The sequence below is a fragment of the Cinclus cinclus genome, chromosome 1, assembly GCF_963662255.1.
Source record: "Cinclus cinclus chromosome 1, bCinCin1.1, whole genome shotgun sequence".
Lineage (NCBI taxonomy): Eukaryota > Metazoa > Chordata > Aves > Passeriformes > Cinclidae > Cinclus > Cinclus cinclus.
Window position 1 is genome coordinate 30995629 of NC_085046.1, and position 19503 is coordinate 31015131.

Consider the following 19503-nt stretch of genomic DNA (forward strand, 5'->3'; position numbering starts at 1 on the left):
ATGGGACAACATGCAGCAACTTCCATGCTGGCAGTGAGATTGCTGGAGTTATTCTTGTAGATCTGGAAAATGCTTATTCTCCTCCAGAGACTGCCATTAAAGAAGATTCATGCTGGAGTGCTGTTATATTTGGGACCATTTATTTGTATGGGGGTTTTTAATGAGGTAAGACTGAAGATTTCAGGAATTCCCAAGGAAGCGCCGTCTGCTTTTAGTTGAGAGTAGCACCGGGCAGCTCTGCCTTTGCAGGCTTACCCTCCGTTCAAACCCACAGGAAATACAGCGGTAGTCGCCAAATGCAGGTGATGGAGAGGGCGAGGGATGTGAGGTGCTGCTTCCAGGGAGCCCGCGGGCGCTCCCGCTCCCCAGGGCCGTGCTGGGAGCGGGGCTGGCGGGGCTGTGGTACCCATCCAGGGTAGCTCCAGGGTAGCTCCAGGGTAGCTCCAGGCTCCCTGGCTGCCGCTCCTGCGGCACACGGATGCCTCCTGTAGGACTGCGGGGGTGGGGGGAGAGAGATGGCTGCGAATGAACCTGGCATTTGTGTGCTCCATCAGCTGCCCCTGCTTCATTTGAGCAGACTTACAGTGTCATCAGGATAGTTATTTGATGGAGAGATTTTAATTTAATTTAAGCATTATGTTCCTCAATAATTCTTTTCCTTTTAGATAATTAATAAAGATGTATCTGATCTTAGCAACTGTTAATGAGTTTCTTTTTTCACATTGGTGTTCACTGCTCCTGTTAAGTATTTTTCTTGTTTGATTCCCAGCAAGTGAAATAAATGTCAACTAGCAAAATAACATGACACTTTATTGACAGGGAATTAAGGTGTCTGTGTCATCAATGTACGTAAAGCAGTACTGGGTGCATGAGTCATGTGCAGCCGATGGGAAGACCAAAAAAACAAGGAGCAGAATGCAGGAAATAATAGGATGAGGCAGGGGAAAGGTTTTAAAGTGACGAGGAAAAGGTACTCAGAGCAGAGGCAGTGAAATAAACAGAGAAGCTATGTCAGTGTTACGGGTGGGGAGAGAAGGGGAGACAGGAAGGAAAAACAAAACTGAAGCAGAATGGTAGGAGAGGTGTAAAGCAAAGGGTCTGAGGAGGAGTAAAAGGGAAGTCAAGTGAGAATAACCAAGTTAGTAAAGGGAGGGGCAACAGGACAATTGCAGGGATGTATTAGGATATCAAAAGGATGAGAGGGGCTGAGTGGAAAAGGACCACCCTGAAGAAGAGGGAATCTTAGAGCCTGGCATTCCCCACCATCGAAGATTTATAGGAGGTGGTGTCTTCTCTCTAGGGCTGGTGTGTTAATGTGTCATTTTGCTTGCTCCATTTTAGATCAGGAAAGTCCTTTGTTCGTTCTTAGCACAGAAATCTTGTTAGTGAGTGCTCACCTATGTCTGTGCTGTTCCTTGGCATTGATCAGCAGTGTGAGGTCTGCTACTGAGTGATTGTTTTGGCATAATTGACACTTAGCCCCTAATTGTCTTTTTCATGCTTTCAAAAAGTTGAGCAGTAGTAGCTGATAAAGAATTTTTTGTTTGATGCTGTATAACAATATTACAGATTAATTTTAGCTAGTGTATCTTGAAGTTAAGATAATGATTTTTTTCTCTTAAAAGTTCAATACTAATATGGCATCATATTTATATTGCTTTAATAAAAATGGAAAATTTCTGAGTTTAGATGGTGAAGGAAAACCATAAAATGCTCCCAGTGATTGTGGAAACTGAGAAGGAAGTTTTGGGGGATTTAGTTTGGGGATTTCTTTTCTCTATCTCTTTGTTTTCAAAAAACAATTACCCTTTGGAAGATGCAGTTCATCCAGGGGAAAGAAGTGGGTCAGGTTGAGCTCAGCAGGGTGATGGTGAGCTGCCTGGTCACTATGTTCTATGAAGGGCGCTGCTGTGAACATCCATTTTACCCTGTGTGAAAGCATCTGAACAGAAAGAACAGTGATCCCCCCTGATCGTGGTTCCTGTTGGAAGCAGGCATTGCAAGATCCTTTTCACCTGGAAGGACATTGGCCAGTGTGTGTGTTAAGGACAAGAAACAGTGAGTTCAGAGTTATTTGAAGGGAAATGAAAAGAATCGGAAATGTAATCAATTCTGATGTCTTTGATTTCTTGGGAGAGAGGGAAAGAGGAAAAGAGCCCTCTTCTGTTTCAGTACTGAAATTGCTAAACCTCCTTTTAAAAGAGCACAGGAAAAGAACAGGGTATAGCAGTTCTGAAATCCATGTACTGAGCTTCATGAACTTACAACGGTGCTTTTATACCTCGTTTGATGTAAGACACGATCTACAGTATTTTAAAATAATCTCTGTCCAAATTCAGCATGACAAGCCCCCCCCCCCACCCCTCTTCCTTACTTACATCTGGTGTCACACATCATTCTGTGCAGAATAAAAGGATCAGGATTCTTCAATTCACCTCTTTGAAAATAGCAACCATGTACATCTCTTTGATCTTAAAGTATTTTATTGTTGCTGTCTGCTATGCTCCTTTTCTGCTGCTTAGTACCAAACAGCAGCATACTGAGGATAAATTCATTATGCTCTTAGTTCATCATACTCCAAGGTATTTTACAACGTTCAGGGTGGCAAAGAAGCCACCTGGGGTAATATTTTGCTTTTTCTCCTTGAACTCCCCTTGTCCACCCACTCGTGCTTCCCAGTTACCTTTTCCTTCTAGCAAACACTGACTTGGCTTTTTTTCTCAGTTTTGATAATTGCCTGCAACATGTGTTAATTTTCAGTGATACTGGTCTTTTCTGATCTTTGCTTGGCATGTTTCAGCTAGCTCAACCTAATTGCAAAGAGTTAAGATTTATATATTTGAGAGTAATGAATATTTTCCACCCTGAGAAAAGACAGAGGGAGGATGCAGGCAAAATTCCTGTATAAACTACTCGCTACTTGCCTTGGGGTTGTTTTCTTTTTCATATTTAAAGTCAATCACCCAAAGCCTAGAGTAGAGAGATGGTATAAGAATGAACTTAGTTCACCCTCATATTTTCTTTCAAAATATATATAAGTTTCATGCTCAGTTGTCTTTAGCACTAATGGTTTTGATTTGTACCAGCTTAATATTCATTATTGGCTTCAAGCTACTTTATGTTTCCTAGTGAACTGCTATTAAATCAGATTTTGTTACTGTATCAACTCTTTTTTGTTTGTTTTTTTTTCCCCCACAAAGATGACTAAATTAGCAATAATAATTTCCTTTGCCTACAACCCTGAACGGGCATATATTGAAAAGTACAATGTAGTATTAAAAAAAAAAAATAATCCTGGAGATAAATGAATGGCAGAATAAATAATTTATGCTAATGAAATTACTGCAATTAGTAGTTCCACAATGACCCTTTTAAAAGCCACAGCTGTTAATGTCAGGAAGTGCTGTCACCGCTGACCTTATCATAAGAGAAAGTGACAAATTGAAAATGCAGGGAAGACCAATCCTCAAAGAGGTCTGTTCGGGAACGATTAGTGTTTTCTGAAAACCAGTGTGAATTACAACCAGCTGCTCTCTGGCTCGGCGTGTCTCCCATGCTGTGCCATTTTGTTAAGCTCCATAACAATAGTTATTTTGCCCCATTGAGACGAGTTGTCTCGGGCCACTTCCAGCTCTAGCGGAACCCACTCCGTCCCTCACTGATTTACAAATGAAACTGTTGTTAGAGGGCTTTTCAGGGCTGCTGAGTACAGACCTCTCATAAGGATCATGTGTAAGGAGGTTGTCTTTCACTGGGAAGAGCTGTACTGCAGGGTGCGTATGTGTCGCAAACAATGAAAAAAAAAAAAAAAGGAGAAAAGGGCTGAAACGCATTTCAGTGGAAGCTAAATGCTGCTCAAATCTGCATAAAATGTCTATTCCTGCTGACTAGTCTTGCCTCTACAAATGATTTTTTAAAGGATGAATTTATGCTACTTTGCTTCCGCTAATGATGTTCTGTTTTTTCCTATTTGTAAAGCAATTTGCCTCTGCTTTCCCCTAAATGCAAATCTTTCTTTATTTAGTTCTTGCTTTTATTTCTGTTTTTCTGATCATTGGTGAAATAAGTATTCTTCTAAACTAGCTCTGAAAAGGCACAAGAAAATAATGAGGTTTTTTTTTTTTTACTGAGAAAAATGGCAAGACTTTCTGCATCAACCTGATTGTAATATTAATGATGTAGGCTTAAAAGATTTGACTGCATCTACAGCCACTCATGAGCAATTTTCCCAAAGTTCCCTAAGCATTATTGACAATGCTTTGGTAAATTATGTGTGACTTTCCTAAGAGTTGGTGTAGCTCATTTAATTCATATTAATTGATTTTTAGGCTTCCCTTGATTAATTGAACTGGGTTCATCTTGTACAGAATGCAATAAATAATCATTAAAATGAGGGAGATGTGACTCCACAAATGATAAAGTTTAAGTGTGCTAGAAGTCATAGAGGACAAAATGAAAGTTAGTTACAATGATGGAGTTAAATGGGTTTTCTTAGTATTTCCGTTTTAATTTTCCATACAGTACTCTTTCTTAGACATGTATATTAATTTATTCTATTAATATATGTGGATGGGGTCCTTTAAAATGAACAAGAATTGATTCTGAGGATTTCCTATTTCTTGTTCCTCCTAGGAAAGCTAATTCAAAGGACTGGAGTGGTATCTTGTATTTGCTGATTCAGTTTTCAACAAATTTAGAAAAAGGGCCTTTGAACTTTGCTCCTGAACACCTCTTCTTGCTGTCAGACGTAAATAAAGACAGACGTTTTATCTCTGCATTTTGCTCAGAAAAACATGACTTAATGACAAACTGTTTTAAATGTGCCTGGCCTGTTTTGATTTTCATGTAGTATGTGAAGTGAATTTTCCAGTCCACAGCTGCATTTTGGTCTCTGTGATGAGAGAGTGGTGCTGTGTGGGACCCAACACAGGGCCACAACAGTGCTCTGGGGTCCCTTCTGCAGTGTGCTGAGATTTGCTTGCAGCTGGAGTTATAGCTGGTGGTTTTGATGCCTGGCTGGCACATTGGGAAGAGCCTCCATTGCCACAGCTTGGAGTGAATCTGAACTCCATGAAGTCATAGCTTCTTTTCTGGTTCATACCCGTTGAAGCTGATAGAAGGTAAATTTTACAGAGAAATGTTGTTTTCCTGACATTTTATAGTGTCTAGAGGCTCAGCTTTTGGGAGCACTCCACAGTGGTCTAAATCCTGCCCTTGTGATTTTGATAGTCTATCTTTCAGAAGCACAGATAAGCAGGGAAGGTACTACTTTGGAAATCTAAATTGTGGCATCCAGTTCTGTTCAAACTGGAGTTGGTGGCCAAAATGCACTTCACTCCAAACAAGAATTTGGTGATATATGAAGTGTGTGAGGACCAGTGTGATTAGAGCAACCACTCTACTGTGTTTCTTTAACCTTGAGAGGATTTCTGTTTGACAGGAGTTCCAGAGGTGAAATAGATAACCCATAGAATATTAACTCTGCATATAGCAGTATAGTGAACTGGTTTAATCTCTTTTCTGAGCTTTTAGGAATGTTTATTAAAAAAATATTAAAGTATATTGAAGCACTGAGATTCCATGGTGATGAAGGCTTGATGAATGCCAGTGCAAAATTAATTAATTTATATGCAAAACATTTGGAGAAGGCTCATTTTGCTTTAGTGTTCTTTGCATGCTGACATCATTTAGGGTAGATTGAAGCAGGGTTTTGTGCATGAGCCACTCATGCAGGAATCAATGGTTTATGGGGATTTCATGGCTTCTGCCCTCACCAGTGTGAATGTCCTGAGTGCCAAGTACAACCGTAACAAGAGGCAGTACAATTACACCACTCCAAATAGTTTTCTGGAGCAAATCATGCTTTATAATATCATCCTAGACAAGAAAAGAAAAGGAAAAAAAAAAAAAGAAGGCAAGAGTTGTCATGACACATGAAGCACTTGATAAATGGCATGTAGTTCCAGGTAAACTGTATAAGTGACAACCTTTTCTTTCATTCTTTATAAATAATCTTTGTTTTATTGCAAATCACCATCACCTTTTCATTAGACTGATTATTTGTGGAGTGGCATTTTTGTGTTTCATTGAAACTACCTGATTTTTGAAACTGGGGTTTGGCATTTTTTTTGTTTTTGTTTTGGTTTTTTTACGTAAAAGCTCTTTGAGCTCTTTAGCTGCCTTTGGAAAGAGGGGACAATCCATTTAAGCAAAGACAAAGTCTGGAGGGAGGGAGGGAGGGAGGCAGAGTGTATGAAGTGGGGCTACTGTAAAATGGTGGAAGGGAAGCAAGTGGCACAGTAAAAGCTAAATGCAGGGAGAGAGGAGAGGCAGCTCCATACATGTGGATTTTGTGCATGGCCAGTGACCAGCTAAGAGGTAATGAAAGCAGGAGGAAAGCATGTGAAGCCTTTCCATGAGGTGTTTTCACCTGCTTGTGAGGCCAGTGCCACTTAGTCCCCAGTCAATGCTTCTGCTCACAGTTTACTGGTGCTTGATCAGCCCACAAAGACAGAAAGGAAAAGAAACTGCTTGGAAGCCTTCACCCCATCCCACCCACACACTGTTCCCTAACCCCCTTTGCAAATGCTGAAGACAAACCATAATCCAGCGATTTCTTTATTAAAAACTAAAATTCATCATGCTTTTATGCAGATGAAGTGCTCAGCTGCAGTCTTTGCATAGCATTTTGTCTTGATGCTGCTGCATGAGGTTAGAATGGGAGCTGGCTGGCTTATTCCCACTTTGACAGCTGAAGACCTTAAAAAAATTGGTCAACAGAAGAGAGAGGCCAAGTTTTCAAAGTCTGTTTTTAATTAAGTAGCCCCTGCTAGTAAATTATTAAAGTGCTCTTTTTCTCTGATTTCTAATTTCATGAAGACCAAAATGGTAATTGGACAATTTCATGTGCTGCATGCTGTGCTGGCTGACAGACCTGCAGCTCCAGGCACTATCTAGCCAGGCACTTTTGAGCACAACACTGAACCATTTTCACCCTGCACTCTGGAGCTTTACAGAAGAATATCAAATGAAGCACTGCTTAACATTTTTCTTAAATAAAAAAAAAAAAAATAAAGTGACTGGAGAGATTTGGGATCTCTACAGTCATCTGTTAAAATGCAGTATTACAGCTTTGTCAAATCAAATGGTCAAATTTGGTAAATTCAGAAGGTTTTGCAAGATTTCAGGAGCCCACCAAATCAGGAGAGCCCTCAAGACCTTCTGTGTAATTAAAGATTAACCCCTCTAATATTTGTCTTCCACTTTGTTTTATCAACCCTATCCAGATCAGATTAACAAGACCCCTCTGGTTAAAGTATATCTTGATTAGCTGCCAGACAAAATGATTGTTAGGTTAGCTTAGCAGAAAAACAAAAAACCCCAAACCATGCCAAACTCCCAGTTATTTGAAACTATTCCTTTATATATAAAAAGGTATTGTTGCTGGATATTTTTATACGAGTTTCTCAACTGGCAGGCAGTGAATTGCTATTTCAGCAAACAGGTAGTTTTTGTACAGCAGCCTTTGAGTGTGCCTCAACCTTTCAGCAGAGCTCTGCTGGAATTTTCTGCTCGGAGTGAACACCAAGCATTTTTCATGACATCTTTTCCGTTTGCGTCCTTGCCACGTGCAGCAGCCGCGCGTCTTTGGCCCTGCTGAGACCCCTGATTGCAGCCCCAGCCTCAGCAGCAGGACACCCATCTGAACATCTCAGGCCAGCTGTGGGGTCTGTGGTGGGTCCACTTCGGCTGCCACTGATAAATTATTTATGTCAACAAAATTCTGTCAGGTACAGAGAGAAAAAAAAAAAAAAGAAAAAAATGAAGACAATGCTTCTCAGAGACCCACAAAACATGAATTTCATTTTCAGTTCAGCTTTTGGGTCTCAGAACCATGCCTAATGACCTGCATAATGCAGTACTTTTTGACTGGTAGGTAGAAGATCTAAAATCCAAACTTGCTACTCAAGAGGCAGGCCAGCAACAGAAAAATCAAGATACTGAAGCTTTGATTGCTCAGATAGGGTTTCAGACTGAGAAACTGAGCCAAGAAAATGCCATTGCAGATGCACAGGAGCTAAAGGTCAGTCTAATTCTCCTATTTACTGATGTTGAGCTATATTTAACACAAAATAAACCTTTTTAGGTGAACAGTTTTGAACAACTTCTTCCCCAGGGAGCACAAAGTCTAAAGAATTATTATACTTACACGTGTAACAGCATTTCGCACCATGATTACCACTTGACCTTTCTTTACATTATGCCTTTTCCTAACCTTTTAGCTGTTTTAATGAGATGAAAGAACAATAAATACTGAGCTCATTCAAGCATTTAATGGATGTGGATGTTGAGAATCAGACCTATTTGTAATACAGTAAAGGTTAAAGAGCCATCTCTTAGAACTTTAGATTTCTAAAGGCTTTGAGACTCTAGGTAAATTGAACAACTCAATTGATACAGAAGTTCATTCCAACATCTTACAAGGTACAATGTTGAATCTCAAGATTATAATAGCATTCCTGATAATATATTTCTTCAGTGTTGACTCTCCTTCTTTTTGCTCTCAGTTCAGCCTATTAATACTAGTTATCAACATATGTGTTGGAAATGCAGAGGTTCACATGCTTTACTGCTCACCACAAAATAGGAATGTGTAATTTTATCAGGAGTCTAAAATTTCCATCTGCAGTTGAAAGTATGGCCTTTAAAATAAATCACCAGCAGTATGGAGTGCTGTAAAGTGAAGTTCCCCTGCCTTTAAAGTCTGGAAGGTTCATTTAAGTCCTGGATTTTGCTACAAAATCTTCATGCACGTTGTGTCATTGACAAATAGTGCAGAGAGAAGTTCTTAATTGACTTGAAATAATTGTTAATGCCTGATCTTGACATATGGAAACTTAAAGTTCCCAAGGATTTTGTAGTTTCCAGATATTAACCAGCAGGGAGGACTGTCCTGTCAAAACATTTAGAATGGTCTCTCATTTTCTTCTATTCTGTTTCTTAAATACTTACTGCCAGATTATGTTTTATACCTTTCCAAAAACCTTGTGTCCAATCCTTATTTTACTGAGAGAAAAGTAATTTTTGATACTGAGATAAATGAAGACATGATCAGGACCTTTATGTTTCTCTGGACTATGCTAACTACAGACTTCAGCTTTTTGCTGATCCATATCTCACACAGGACTTAAAAATGGCCGTGAAGTTTCAAGTCCAAATAGTCCAATTAATGAAACTTGTACAAATGGGATCCAACAACTCAGCATTCTACCAAACACTTTTCAGTGGTGCTTTGCCTGTATTGCTTCCATATGCTTCTGGTAAGTTTGGATGTTCAAAATGTACCCTTAACACAATTTTAATTACTTCATTAAGCAGCTAGGTGAAACACATAGAGTGATTATTGTGAGATAATCACATCTTTGGGCCACTTTGTTTCAGGGATGAAGTTCAGCACCTGACACTAATGATTACTGTACTCTACTGTTCATTGCTTTATTGCACTTCTGAAATGTTTTCATTGGAAATGAAAGTGTCATTTTGTGCTACATTAATCTAAAACTGTTTCATAAGGCTAGCGATAGCTTCTAAACACTAATCTTCTCTCATTTTTTTGTTACTGAAAAAAGCCCAGCAAATGAGAATACGTCTTCAGCTAAGTAATTTGTGAAGACTCTTCCTAATTGACTCAAGTATGTCACCCTTTAAAAAAATATTTTTGCTTTCCTCTTCTATAGATTTCAAATTGGAGCTCACAAGAGCTTTTCGAATTTTACAGCCTTAAGCAAGTAAATACCTTGGAAGTATTGACTTGGAGTGAAGTATTACTTAAGAAAGAATAGGTGAAGGATGGAAATCGCTTTAGATCAGACTTATTAGGAAAAGTGAGGTTAGTCTGGGTTCCACCTAACTGTGGCAATGCTACATACCTGTACAGTAATAAACTAAGATTTTGCAATGAACAGGACACTGGTCAGGTTTTAAAATAGTGGGCAGTAATGCTGCTGTCAATTTGCTGGCCATTATTCTGCTTTGAGTGTTATCAGCCAGAGCAGTTTACACACGAACATGGCATATTTACATATGCCATTGCCTTTTAAAATAGGACCTACCCCTTTAAAGACAGAAAACTTGCAGATCATGGTGTAGGTATACGTGTAATAGTGACACTAGCTGAGGATTAGGAACAAATCATAAAAGCTACATCACAGGAGATGAGGGACATATTTAACTTGATTAGTAACTTGTCATTTATATTGTAATCTATATTGATTTTTAATATTTGTTATTTCCACAGACAGTAGCTGTGTGTGTCCTATCTAATAAATGAGTACATGGAAAATGTCCCTGATAATTGTCGAAACAGGTTTTGTAAGGATATTAAATTCTTACAGAGGCTTGTTACTGCCAGTGCAGAGTGCTTGATCCAAATATTAACATCTTGATCACTGTAATATCTTCTTTCTCTGTAATTAAACTAGGTTTAAGCAAGACCTGACAGGAGATGAGCCTGTGAAATGAGCATGAGGTACAAGGATAAGGATGAAGCAAGTATAACTGACTTCAGCCTCAGGCAAGGTATCTTTAAAAGTTTTATAGTAATCTTCCAAATACACAATTGATGATGATACAGAATGTCCCCAAGGTTTACTCTCCCAGATAAATTTGGGCCAATGAAATCATAATCCGCTTTTTAACAGGTAATTAAATTGTTGCAGAAAGCTATGGAGGCACTCAGATTTCATGTAAGACTGATGCTAACTGATGTAAAGTCACTGATCCAAGCCACTCTTAAGCCAAAATAAGTGTCTTGACAAAGCTGCTTGAACTGATGATTGTTTAATTTCCAAATCTGAAATTAAGTACAGTGTTTTCATATAGAATATTTCCATTTCTCCCATTCCCTCCCTTGTTGTGACCTACAATTTCGGACTTGGGGAATAAAAAGAAGGAAAATTTGGCAAAAGATGGAGGCTGCTTTGACAAATTTTGTATGTTTTCCTATACCTCAAAACTGGTGTGAATATTTTATTATATAGGGAAAGCTCCAGTGCAACACTGAACCAGACATAGCCTTCTTGGTACTTCCTCTAATTATCTAAAAGAAAACCCTTTAAAGGGGAAGAAGGGGTAGTCAGGGGAAAAAAGTTTGTGGGTCTCAAAATCTTAGCAAAAAGTCTTCACTCTCTTGTTTAGCTCCAGCTTTTGCATGTGAACTATTTGAACCATTGCAGCTTACCTGAGTTCCTCCCTGTGTTCAGTAACTCCTCAGGGGTAACAGACTGTCCTAATGTCCCCCAGCTTTTCTGTACAGATACCTTACCTGGTCTCCTGCCCTGCATTACTAGGTACCACCCCATCCCTCAGGCATGACAATCACACCACTCACTTTGGTATCATCTGCAAATCTGCTGAGGGTGAACTTGATCCCACTGTCAGTGTCACTGATTAGGATATGAAACTCTTCTGGCTGTGTCTCCTCCCAGCCTCTCACACACCCCCAGTCGTCTCACCTGCATTACAGTACAAAAAGCAGAAAAGGTCTTGGTGTAAGAAAAGGTCTCAGGTGTAAGCCCTGCTCAACAATAGCAAAAACATCTCTGTATTATCAGCCCTGTGTTCAGCACAAATCCAAAACACAGCCCCACACCAGCCACTCTGAAGAAAATTAACTCTATCCCAGTTGAAACCAACATCCTGTCACATAAAGGGAAAAGGCCCAAGGATGGAAGCTGAAAACCACAAAACTCCTTATAGCAAAGGTAATTATCACCAGATGATATCTGAGATGAAAGGAGAAAATAATAAACTTTAAAAAGGCAATCAGAGAAAAAGAAAATAAATAATAACTTCATTTTCTTGCAGCTTGAATTTAGGGAGAGAAGATATGACCCTGCATCACTCTTTTCTGTCTACCTTTGGTGACAAACTCAAGCCAGCCTGAGCACCACTGGGATTTATTGAATGCAAAACCAAGAGAAAATGAAATGGGGAGCATTTAATTATATTTATCTCATTTCCCCCTAGTTTATCAAGCAGGACATAAATCACAAATTGTGTTGTGACAGGGAATACTTTTGTGTTTCGGGGGAAATATCTTTGCTTTGTACTGAATAACATTTCTAAACAAATTAGCTAGTGCAGGATTCCCATGTTACCTTTGAGATGGAAGTAGGATTTAGCTTCTGCTTCTCAAGAAATTGAACATCATTTATGCTGGAACCTCTCACAGGTTGAAGACTCTTGGCAAGATTTAATCAACTATGATAAGGAGCATATTTCTGAGAATATTGTCTGAAGGTCACCAAGGAGCATTACTTAAAGAATCCAGATTTCAACCCAAATTATGTTCATGCAAAATCCTTTGCAGCAGCTGGTCTCTGTGCTTGGGCCATCAATATAGTCAAAAACATACATATATACAGTGAGGTATGTATATATCAGCTCTTGAACGAGCCCTGATGGAGGAGTTTTGGTTAATGAATTCTTTATTATTTTGGTAGGCTCAACTTAATGTTCTGGGGAGCATGTAACAACCACCAGAGATGAAGTGGGAAGTGTTCAGTACTTGGCAGTATGTATGCATGTATTTATTTTTAGTAGGAAGTGGTAAAAAAGATGTAGCTGTCCAGGACTTTTCAATTGTCATTATGATGCAACAGTTGGGAAATATTCTCCAGATGTACACATTTCACTTGAAACATCCATCCTGGGTCTGCCTGTCTGCAGTGTAAGACAGGGCTTATCACTTGTGATTCCCTGGAGCACCTGGCAGCAGGATTTCTCCATTCATCCTAGAATTATAAGATGCTCACTTAATTACAGAATAGTAAAAAACTTATCAATTGTAGATGATGAGTACACTTATCAAGTGTAATGCCTGTCTGACTTCCAGCTGCATTCTAAAATCATTAAAGTGATAGATATATAGTAATTCTAGTTGGAGAGTAGACTCACTAAGGTTGCATTCAGTTCTGCTTAAGATATCCTTCTACAAACTAACATAAAATCTGCTGTAGTCAGTAATGAAAGAAACCTTTGCCTGACTCACTCTTGTGTAGAAAGATGGGTCTAAAGCAAAGATATGTAATGAGAGACTGCTAGGATTATCTCAGTCTTTCGTCAGAAGTAATTTGTAATTTTTCCAATAAAGTGAGACCAATTTCTTCTCTAATGTACCAATGTGGTATGTCTTTTTCAAGGTGTATTGTGAGACAGAACCAAAATGTTGTGTGCTGGCTCAGACTAACACCGAATTAGCAGCAGCTACAGAAGAACTATGAGCCATCAGGAAAAAGCTTTTCATAAGTACTGCTTGGTTAATTAGCTTAATTCTCTAACACCTTGATCCCACTTGATTTCCTTTTTTAAAATTATTTATTTATTTATTTTGACATGTTCTATTTTTATCGGTTTATTACAATCTAGTTCAAATATCAAAGGCATGCTCTCATTGGGGATTATCACTATTTTCACCGTAAATGTACTGATGAACATTCTGCAATTTTGGGTGGCAGTTCATGAAGCTGTTTACCCAAAATGACTGAATTTCCTCAAAGCCATCTAGGCACATTATAACCAACACACTAATAATTGAAATAGTGGTTGATAGAAGCAACTGGCTGTGAGTTTTACAAGGAATACGTGCCGAGTTTTTATACCAGTCATGACCTACTGCAGTAGAGCAATAACATCCAGAAAGGGCTTTAGAAGCCCATGTTCATTTGTGTTAACATTTGTCATTAATACAATAAAAACAGCATCACATCTCTGATTTTTTGAGAGACTCACAAACACAGGTACATATGTGCACACATGCATATAGAAGAGGAAACTTTGATTAGTCTTTTACCGACAAGTGTCTTGTGAGTTAATGATGCAATTGAAGACCACACTTCAAGTCATCAAGTATCTATTGAACTTTTGAGAGGGATTATTTGTTGTTTAAGTATGCATTTAATGGAGCAACTGCAGCACAAAGCACTCTTGATACAAAGACATGTTATCTTGGGAGCTGGTGGGTGGAAGGACTTTCTGCTTCAAGCTAATCAGCCTTACTTAGCAAAGAAAGCTTCAAATGCTTTGAAAGCTGTGACATTAATTAGGTTTAAAAGATTTTGACCTGGCTTAAGACTTTTTTGTTAGTAACATTTAGATCTGTAACCTCATAATTTAAGATATTAAGCAATAAACAAAGGCTGAAAAATTTTAATGTGGCATTTATACTCACTGTTTTCTCATGAATTAGCATTGTAAAAGAATGATAAAAATCCACTTTTATGGAAACACTTGGAAGCCTGTGAGTTACGGCATTTTAGAATGTAATTATTTCAGGAATTTCCTGGTTTTCTTCCTTCTATTTTGATATCCTTTTTTTTTTTTCTTTTTCTGATGGAGATACAGTTTTAATGGGTAAACAAAGGTAGCTTTTGCCATCTGACTTTCTCTTCTGACCCTCACCCCAAAAATCCCATCAGCTGCTACAGCAGGTATTTTTCTTCCATGTGAAACAGCTTTAGCCTTATGACCTTGGAGTTGCCCATTTAGATCAAAATCTACCCTATTGAAGCTTGAATCTGCACTAAAACACAGCTTTATGGAAGCATCATGCTTTTTATTTCACACATCTATACTGATTTATGTCTATTAAGTACAAACACTTCTGGACAAAAAAGATAGCCTTCTAGTGTTGTTTGGGGAGATTTTGTGGTTTTTTGCTATTTTTAAAATACACAGCAGTCACCCTTAAAACTCATGGAATCTTTTATTGTTTTAATGTGTTCCTCTGAAAAAAGCACTAATACATCTCTGTTCCTTGCCCAACAGTATCTCAAATAACCTTTTCCCGGTTTAGGTGGCCTTGCATTCAATCAGCCTGCAAATATGATTAATCCTTTTTTCACATGTTTACTTCCCCTTTTCTTACTTTTATTTACTTCTCCTTTCCTCTCCTCATGCATTTTTCTGAGGGTTGTTGGCAGCAGTCTTTCCCTCTGCTATGCTTAGTTCCTAATAGGAAGAATTCTGCCCTACAGGCAAAGTTGCAATTTCTTTGCATTCATCTGTTGCCTCTGTTAGGCCAACACTTGTCATACTGTCATTTACTATGAATATTTTTACTAACCCCTTTTTAAAATCCATACTGCATATTCCACCAGTATTCCCTTTACATGGTGGGAGGATCTCATTAAAACTATTCTTTTTATAACTGCTTCAATACCCTAGCTGTTCTACCTGATGAACTTTTCTAAGGAATTCTAGCTTTACTTTTTAATTCTATAGCAGTTATTACTCAAAACAAAAATCAGCTCCAAAACTCATGGGGTTGTTGAATGGATAACGCTATTGTTGGCCAAATTCACTCTTGACAAATGCAAAATAATACATATTTGAACTTTCTATGAATACTTCTTGTTTGCTGTTTATTTATTAGTATCTTAGGGAAGAAGACATTGAGGCTGATCATGAAGAATTCAAACACAGCTTTGAAGTTTTCTTTTTATTAGTCCTGTGTTGAGTTGAGAGTAGGAGTGGATTACCCCCAAAGAGCCTTCTAAACTAACATTTTATGATTCCAAAAGTAAACAGAAATTTAGTTCATGCAGTAATATCTTACAAGATGAACTTCATCTGAAGATGAAGTTGAAAAGGAATACAAAGGAATACTGCTTGTCTATGCAGTGTCTATACTATATATGCTAAGATATATTTGTAACACTTGACTAAGTGTTATATAATAAAATCTCCTGCACACATCACTCAGGAAAACTTGGTTTTGACTTGTTTCTTGTAACTGGGTTGTGACTTAGTCCAGAAATTTGAAGATGCCTAGAAGTGAATCGGTTTTATTATATGAAAAGACTTAAAAAATGTATACACATACATAATGTATGTGTATATATTATATATATATACATGTATATACACGTATATACATACATATGCATATATATGTATATATGTGTGTGTATATATATATATATACATAGATATACACATACATAATTCATGTCTTTATCTACCATTTCCTTACTGAGGATTGCTGGCAAAAAAAAAAAAAATTAAGGCAAATTATTCCCCTTGGGCATTTCTGTATTTGCTTCTACTGGTCCACATGTTACATTCATCTCTCAGGAAGAATGTAGTCACTGTTTTTAGGTGCTTCACTATACAGCCTCCAATCACTTCCCTTCAAAAGCTTGAGTTACAGTGCAATCCTTTGCACAGCCCAATGCAAAATATTGTTCATTTGAATGTCTTCCAAATTCCAGATAGGAATAGGATTCTCATCTAATGTGTCATTATCATTTGTGAGGTGATTGAAGTCACTGAATTCCACAAACTGCTTATCTATATATATGCTATATCCAAACAGCTTCCATACACTTGCAGTGACAATGATTTCTGTATCTATTGTACACAAACCATATAATTTCTCATTAAGGGGGAGAAAATGTTGAAATGTTATTTAACATATTTTTAAAGAAAATATTTGAAAGTGATTGAAGTAACCTAGTTTTAATTACATGTCTAATGTTATCTAATAGCTGTGGCAGACTGGAAATTATCAAAACATTTATAAGTAGTGCATAACATTAAGACACATCTGAAAGACTTTGATAGCTTCCCCAGGACTGGCAACTAGAAGGAAAGAAAAATGCCTGCAAGTTAACAGGTACCAGAACTCCAAACAATCTATGAAGCTTAGAAGGAAATTTTTTTTCCAGAATTATAACAAGTTGGGAATGTGACACCCACTTTATAAAATGTTACCTTCAAAAGTTTCTCCTACAGGAAATTACACGTCTGAGAGATGCACTTCCTCTGATGGTTAGTGCCTGGTTTCCTACCTGTGAAGTGTTAGAGGATGGTGAAAGGATGTGTCCATTAGAAAAGTTCAGTAGATGGAATGAAGTCTGCAGACTGGTGAGTACAGGATCCCTTCCTGTCTTCGCACTTTGCTTTCTGGCCTCATCCTTTTTCTCCACCTAAACACGCAAAAAATGGTCAACAGTGAATAATTTTTACTGCAGATTTTCATCCCTGCTCAGTGAGCCTGAATTGCACTGTTCGATGTTACATTTAAAATCAGCTCAGCTTCCTCATGCAGAAACTTGTATTAATCCACATGCTAAAGGACGTGGCATGCAACATGCTGTTCATGGGGATGGTTGTTATGTACAGCAGCAGCATTAGCCAGAATTAGCTTATGAAAAGATGCAAATTCAACATGAAATATTGACATTTTACTGTCATCCATCTTTATAGAGTTCAAATAAAATGCTGTGGACATAGTCAGCAGTTTTCTTTGTTTTTTCTAGAGTGTTTTACATCTAGCAAAGTTTCAACGGTTGCATTTTTCCAACCATGGTGCTTCTTGACCTGCTGGACTTAATTCTTCATTCAGTATTTTGTAATGTGGAACCCTGGCCTATGCAAACTGGTTCATGTCAGGCTTTTTAAAGGTAAGATGATTCACTGTGTAAGGAAATCTTTGAAATTGGTATAAAGGGAAGACAAATTTGTATTTTTTTCTGTGAAAAGAAAAACTAACCATGCAGGCAACTCTTAGCAACAGGTACTTAGATTTTATTTAACTTAGCAGCTGATAACTCAGTGTAGCCCATCAGCCTGTAAAAAGCTTTTAGTTCTTATCTGAGTCGTGTGAGTAAACAACTCAGGATTGTGTCCATAAAAACAAGAATTCTTCTAATGTTAAAGGAAGGTCACTGTCTCTACATGGACATTTTTCTGTACCTGTCTCTCTGGGCAACCAGCTGACTATCCATTCAGTGGGGTTACCTCCTATTCTTCAGGTCATTTCTTGCCCTAATCCTTTTCAGTCATTCATTTGCTTGCCTCTTTTCCATCCCCCTGTATCAATTTATTGAAGAATACACTTGAAGGCAGAGCATTAGATGCTAGTGATTTCTGCTTCTGCATTCATGGATATTCTGTACTCCCTGGCTCATAATTCAGCTTCTTTCTGTGGGCAAAAAGAGAGAGGGAAGGAGAGTTGTACATATTTTTCATATGGAAGTTTTTGTGGCCAGCAATTCTCAGTGAAGATAACCAGTGCAGCTGTTAGTAATCAATAACACACCTTCAGTCCAGGCAGCACAGTTACACTGACCTCCTTTCACTTTTCATGGCCTCCAGAATACATCTTTAAATGAGAAATGATGAGGGGATTGACTGTCCCCACAGTCAGTTCACAGACTGCACCAAGTTGAGCAGGAGTATTGTTCTGCTGGAGGATAGGGAGGCTCTGCAGAGTAAACTGGACAGGCTCTCCCCCCAGGCAGCAAGGACAAGAGAAAATGGGCTCAGGCTGTGCCAAAGAATTATTAGATTGCATATTAGGAAAACTTTCTTCATCAAAAGGGTTGCCAGGTAGTGTCACCACCCCTGAAGGTATTTCAAAGGTGTGTAGGTGTGGCATTTAGGGGCATGGCTTAGTGGTGGGCTTGGCAATGCTGGGTTAACTGTTGGACTCAATGATCTTAAAGGTAACTGCTGACCAAAATGATTTTATGGTCTATGGCCACCATTGTAATAAATATTGTTACAGTAATCTTTCTTGATGGTAAATATACATGGGCTGGTACTAATAGAAATACACAATGTAATTCAAACATTTTTAGTGTTCTTAAGATGATTAAAAAGCATTCTGTGGAAGATGATACCTATGAATCCTTACTTGTATGTTAAATTTTTAATATCTCATCAAGTCCAACAATTTGCTGTATACTAAGTTGCTATATAGTAAATTGATCACAGTAAATTAAATGAAAACATAGTTAGGAAATATGAAAAAGGATTATTTCTTCAAAAGAAAAATTATTTTATAAGCAGTTTGAGTGGAAATAAATCAGATTTCTATCCTTCATGAGACTAATTATCTGCTAAAAATATGTGGGAAAATTATGATTTTAAAATTCATATATATTTCACAGTAAGTATGCCTATACTATGCAAGAAAAAAAATAATGGGACGTAAAGTTTAGTAATGCTAAGGCTAAGAAGTTGGGCCAAGCTGATCCTTTTTGCAGAAGTGGTGCAGTTTGTATTATTTATCATTACAATCATTGTTATTAATATATGAGAGCACTTAAGATATACTCTGTGCCTGACAAGGATTATACAAGGGCACAGTCCAGCAGGCATGCTATGGAGAATAATGGCTGTCTGCTGTGATTTGTGGAACAGAGCTTCCTGGCACTAGCTTCCTTGAAAACATGTGTATTTAAAATACATGGTTTATCCCATAGAATTTAGGGTGCTGAGGTATAAAATGCAATATGGAATCCTGCTGTTGCTAGACATTATTTATGTGGCATGCTATGAAAAGATGACAAAGGGGAATGGTGTGTTTTGTAGTGACAGCTTTCCTATTCAGAAATCATAGGATAAGAACTGCTGTGATAAAGGAGACTATTATGTATCCAAAAAAAAAAATCAAATCCCACAGATATTGAGGCATTGCTTACTGTTTGTCTCACT

General features: G+C 38.0%; 1 protein-coding gene across 1 annotated transcript in view; it reads left to right on the forward strand.

Annotated features, from left to right (window-relative positions):
• Positions 1–19503, forward strand: part of DNAH11 (dynein axonemal heavy chain 11) — an 85002-nt gene that overhangs the window by 47068 nt on the left and 18431 nt on the right. The window contains 1 exon segment of the mRNA XM_062501688.1: positions 7937–8083. Within this exon segment, the coding sequence (XP_062357672.1) occupies positions 7937–8083 (147 nt within the window).